We start from the raw sequence: 5003 nt of genomic DNA, 5'->3' as shown, positions 1-5003 counted from the left end.
AAGCAATTTCCAATATAATTTCATTAACAGTATTCACTCACTCTTTTTTATAATTAAACAGTAACTTTTTTTCACTTTTTTTTTTTTTTTTTTTTTTTTGACGGGTCTTGTTCTGTTACCAGGGCTGAGCTGAGATTTTGCAAACTTGAAACCAGCTGTTCGATCTCTGCATTTTTTTTCTTAAAAAAAAAAAAAAAAAAAAAAAATCTGAGATGCCTGGAAGTTCACAACAATAATTTTTTTTTTCTTTTTTTTTTTCATTCCTCGAGACAGGGTCTCCCTCTGTCGCCCAGGCTGGAGTATAATAGCACGAACACAGTTCACTTCAGCCTTGACCTCCTGGCCTCAAGCTATCCTCTCACCTCAGCCTCTGAAGTAGCTGGGACCACAGGTGCATGCCACCATGCTTGGCTAATTTTTTAAATTTTTTGTAGTGATGGGGTCTCATCATGTTGCCCAGGCTGTCTCGAACTCCTGGGCTCAGGCGATCCTCTCGTGTCAGCCTCCCAAAGTGTTGGGATTACAGACGTGAACCACCACACCCAGTAATGATGGATTTTTCTAGGTCTTCTCCCCTTTACTTCTGGACTGAGAGTTCTATATTCTCATTTTACAAGTGAGGAAAATGAGGATGGGCATGGCCAAGGAACTTCACCAGTGTCCACAGGTGGTAAACTGCTTGAACCAGAAGAGGCATCTTGCTTCTCCGTCTTTTTGCTCTTCCTCTCTTGCCTTTCTATCACTCTTCTGAGACTCAGGGCAGTAGGGTCAAGTCCCGAGTAAGGCCCTTTGACTTCTTGCTCCAAGCTTAAACTACTATCACACTTAATGACCTACCCTCTGCATCCCATAGCTACCATTTCAACCGGCAAATGTTATCATGACAAACAAGAGCCAGCAAGTGCCAAACTCACAAATGCCCTGTAGGAGAATTAACCTGATGACTTAAAAAAATCCCGGAGGGAGTTTTCCTATTATGGAGGACTACAGGCTTCATGAAAGACCATGACTAAAAGGCTTCACCATTAGGAGGGTCTAGAGTCACATCTAGGGGTTACTGCCCACCCCTCCCCACCCCCAAACCTTGCTACCTGGGAAGGAATCTGAGAAATGAAGCCTCTGGGTAATCCTTGGAGAAACTCCAAAGCAAACACTGCCTGTGGCTTGGCACTGGCGTGGCACAGGTTCTCGGCAGCTACACCTCACCAGATAAACAATAATGGGATTTCTAACAAGGAAGGTTTGATGCTGGCTTCTTTCCCAAGGACTAGTCCCTAGTGGGCTGCAGGCTCTAAATATTTCATACGTTTTGACTTCTCCAGGCCTGCTTCCAACTTTTCTCTCCCTCAATTTATTATAAACACAAACACAAGATTTATTTCCTGTGTTGTTTTTACTACAGCTCTGCCTTTTGAGAATCCCTCACTGGCATCTGTGTGCCTTCCACATCAAGCTCCTAGACTTTACCATTGGCAACAATCTGATTTAATTTTAAAATATTTATTAAGCACCCATTGGCACTAAGCTTAGTTCTGTGAAGGATCCAAGAAAATAGAATGATTTAAAATTTTATTCAAGAATATAGGCCATGGGCATCTAAAGGAATTAGAAATTGACATGAAATTCTAAAACAAACTAAACATAACTCAAAACTAAAATGTATGGTATTGACACAAGTACTTTTTGATACATTTTTAAATACCTACTAATATTGTCTTTTTCCTTCATAACTTTTCTTGTTTTTTTTTTTTTGAGACAGGGTCTCACTGTGTTGCCCAGGCTGGAGTGCAATGGCACAGTCATAGCTCACTGCAGCCTTGACTTCCCGGGCTTACAGGATCCTCCCATCTCAACCTCTCCAGTAGCTAGGACTACAAGCATGCACCACCAGGCCGGCTAATTTTTTCTATTTTTGTAGACACAGGGTCTCACTATGCTGCCTAGGCTAGTCTCAAACTCCTGGGCTCAAGCCATCTGCCCAACTCAACCCCTCAAAGTGCTGGGATTACAGGCGTGAACCACCATGCCCAGCCATAACTTTTCTTATTGCTTTGTTTCCTAGGGCTGTTTTCTAATAGATCCTTTCAGGGATGTAGACATTTTAGTCAAACTTTCAACCAACAAACATATAAGCTTAGAAGGTATTTCTGAAATCATATTAGTTGAATATACAAACGAAGGCTGGAATCTACCTAGCTCACCTTTGTTGAGGGTGACCAGCAGCATGAGCTCCATTCTGACCAAACTGATGGGGCCCAGGAGGTGGAGGACCCGGAGGCAACATTCCCCCAGTGGCAGTGACCCCCAAAGGCCCTGCTGGCTTCATCATACCTGCAAGAGAGGGGCATGAATTTAGAAGTGCATTAAAGTACAAAGAGAGATGAAGCAAAGTCATTAGGTTAAAAATGAAAACTAGGTGGAGGAGGAGGGAAATAAATGGATTAGAACAAAATCTCTTTCAAGCTTAACCATCACCTACAGACCTGTCAATACCAGGCTCTGGCATGAGTATTTGACTATCATAATGATGAAAGAGCAGAAAAGAAGGGGACCATTTTATCACCAAACAGAAACTAAAACAGAAAAAAATAAATTTGCATATGACAGAGGTATTTGGTAAAGCACATTATCACGCAAAGAATACTGAATCTGAGAAATGAAGCCTCTGGGTAATCCTTGGAGAAACTCCAAAGCAAACACTGCCTGTGGCTTGGCACTGGCGTGGCACAGGTTCTCGGCAGCTACACCTCACCAGATAAACAATAATGGGATTTCTAACAAGGAAGGTTTGATGCTGGCTTCTTTCCCAAGGACTAGTCCCTAGTGGGCTGCAGGCTCTAAATATTTCATACGTCTTGACTTCTCCAGGCCTGCTTCCAACTTTTCTCTCCCTCAATTTATTATAAACACAAACACAAGATTTATTTCCTGTGTTGTTTTTACTACAGCTCTGCCTTTTGAGAATCCCTCACTGGCATCTGTGTGCCTTCCACATCAAGCTCCTAGACTTTACCATTGGCAACAATCTGATTTAATTTTAAAATATTTATTAAGCACCCATTGGCACTAAGCTTAGTTCTGTGAAGGATCCAAGAAAATAGAATGATTTAAAATTTTATTCAAGAATATAGGCCATGGGCATCTAAAGGAATTAGAAATTGACATGAAATTCTAAAACAAACTAAACATAACTCAAAACTAAAATGTATGGTATTGACACAAGTACTTTTTGATACATTTTTAAATACCTACTAATATTGTCTTTTTCCTTCATAACTTTTCTTGTTTTTTTTTTTTTGAGACAGGGTCTCACTGTGTTGCCCAGGCTGGAGTGCAATGGCACAGTCATAGCTCACTGCAGCCTTGACTTCCCGGGCTTACAGGATCCTCCCATCTCAACCTCTCCAGTAGCTAGGACTACAAGCATGCACCACCAGGCCGGCTAATTTTTTCTATTTTTGTAGACACAGGGTCTCACTATGCTGCCTAGGCTAGTCTCAAACTCCTGGGCTCAAGCCATCTGCCCAACTCAACCCCTCAAAGTGCTGGGATTACAGGCGTGAACCACCATGCCCAGCCATAACTTTTCTTATTGCTTTGTTTCCTAGGGCAGTTATCTAATAGATCCTTTCAGGGATGTAGACATTTTAGTCAAACTTTCAACCAATAAACATATAAGCTTAGAAGGTATTTCTGAAATCATATTAGTTGAATATACAAACGAAGGCTGGAATCTACCTAGCTCACCTTTGTTGAGGGTGACCAGCAGCATGAGCTCCATTCTGACCAAACTGATGGGGCCCAGGAGGTGGAGGACCCGGAGGCAACATTCCCCCAGTGGCAGTGACCCCCAAAGGCCCTGCTGGCTTCATCATACCTGCAAGAGAGGGGCATGAATTTAGAAGTGCATTAAAGTACAAAGAGAGATGAAGCAAAGTCATTAGGTTAAAAATGAAAACTAGGTGGAGGAGGAGGGAAATAAATGGATTAGAACAAAATCTCTTTCAAGCTTAACCATCACCTACAGACCTGTCAATACCAGGCTCTGGCATGAGTATTTGACTATCATAATGATGAAAGAGCAGAAAAGAAGGGGACCATTTTATCACTAAACAGAAACTAAAACAGAAAAAAATAAATTTGCATATGACAGAGGTATTTGGTAAAGCACATTATCACGCAAAGAATACTAGAACGCGCAATGAAAAACGGCAGTTAGATATCAGAAATAAACCTGGAAAAAGCAGGAAGGGTCATGGTAGAGCATTCTAACTATAACTAAATGGGTCATGGGGGAGAACGCTAGAAATGCCTTTGACTTACAGCACAACAAAAGCAGATGGGGAGTAGGGTCTATCTTTCTAAAAATCCTGAGCACTTCCTTCAGAGCTTAATAATTTTTCCAGGATCCTAAATAGCTGGATGATAAACAGCTGGGGGACTGCTCACTGAGAGTCAGACTCATCATGCTTGCTCAGACAAAATATGGGACCACATGCAATTAATGAATGCTTCTGGGAATGACTCTTTTCATTTATTAGCAGCTCTTCTCAAATAGAGACCTTTAAAGACTTCTCTTTGGAACTGTCTTCAGACATTTCTCTCTTTTCTTCTCGAGAAATTGCAATAGAGGAGAGAAATCACTAGGCTTGGGTTAGAGCAGTTCAAGACCCCACATGGTTACTTATTAGTTGTATGACCCTGGGCAAGAAGCTTATCTTTAAGGACCTCAGTTTTCTTCCTGCAAAATGAAAGTCTTAGACTAGATTACCTGAGACCTCTTCTAGCTTCTAAAAAGAAAAAAAGAGAAAAACTTCAATTCTTCTATCTGCTCTCTCCACTTGCTTGTTTTCACTCATTCAATTTACTTTTGACCATACCCTGCTCTCTGGCAAGGTCTTCGATGACCACCTAGCTGCCTGCTGTGCACTCCCCGCTTTCACTTCGTCGTGGTATTTCATATTAACGTTTCCTTTATTCCCTCAGATAGAAAGTTTATTCCC

The 5003-nt window shown here is 41.5% G+C and overlaps 1 protein-coding gene across 1 annotated transcript in view; it reads right to left on the bottom strand.

Moving 5' to 3' along the window:
* SEC24D (SEC24 family member D) overlaps nucleotides 1-5003 on the bottom strand; it is a 118118-nt gene that overhangs the window by 98908 nt on the left and 14207 nt on the right. The window contains exon 3 of the mRNA XM_011977605.1: nucleotides 3748-3877. Within this exon, the coding sequence (XP_011832995.1) occupies nucleotides 3748-3877 (130 nt within the window). The remainder of the gene's footprint in view (nucleotides 1-3747; nucleotides 3878-5003) is intronic.

This window comes from Mandrillus leucophaeus, unplaced genomic scaffold (genome assembly GCF_000951045.1).
Source record: "Mandrillus leucophaeus isolate KB7577 unplaced genomic scaffold, Mleu.le_1.0 Scaffold181, whole genome shotgun sequence".
Taxonomy (NCBI): domain Eukaryota; kingdom Metazoa; phylum Chordata; class Mammalia; order Primates; family Cercopithecidae; genus Mandrillus; species Mandrillus leucophaeus.
Note: the sequence above shows the minus strand (reverse complement) of the source record. Positions and strands in the feature narration are given on the sequence as shown.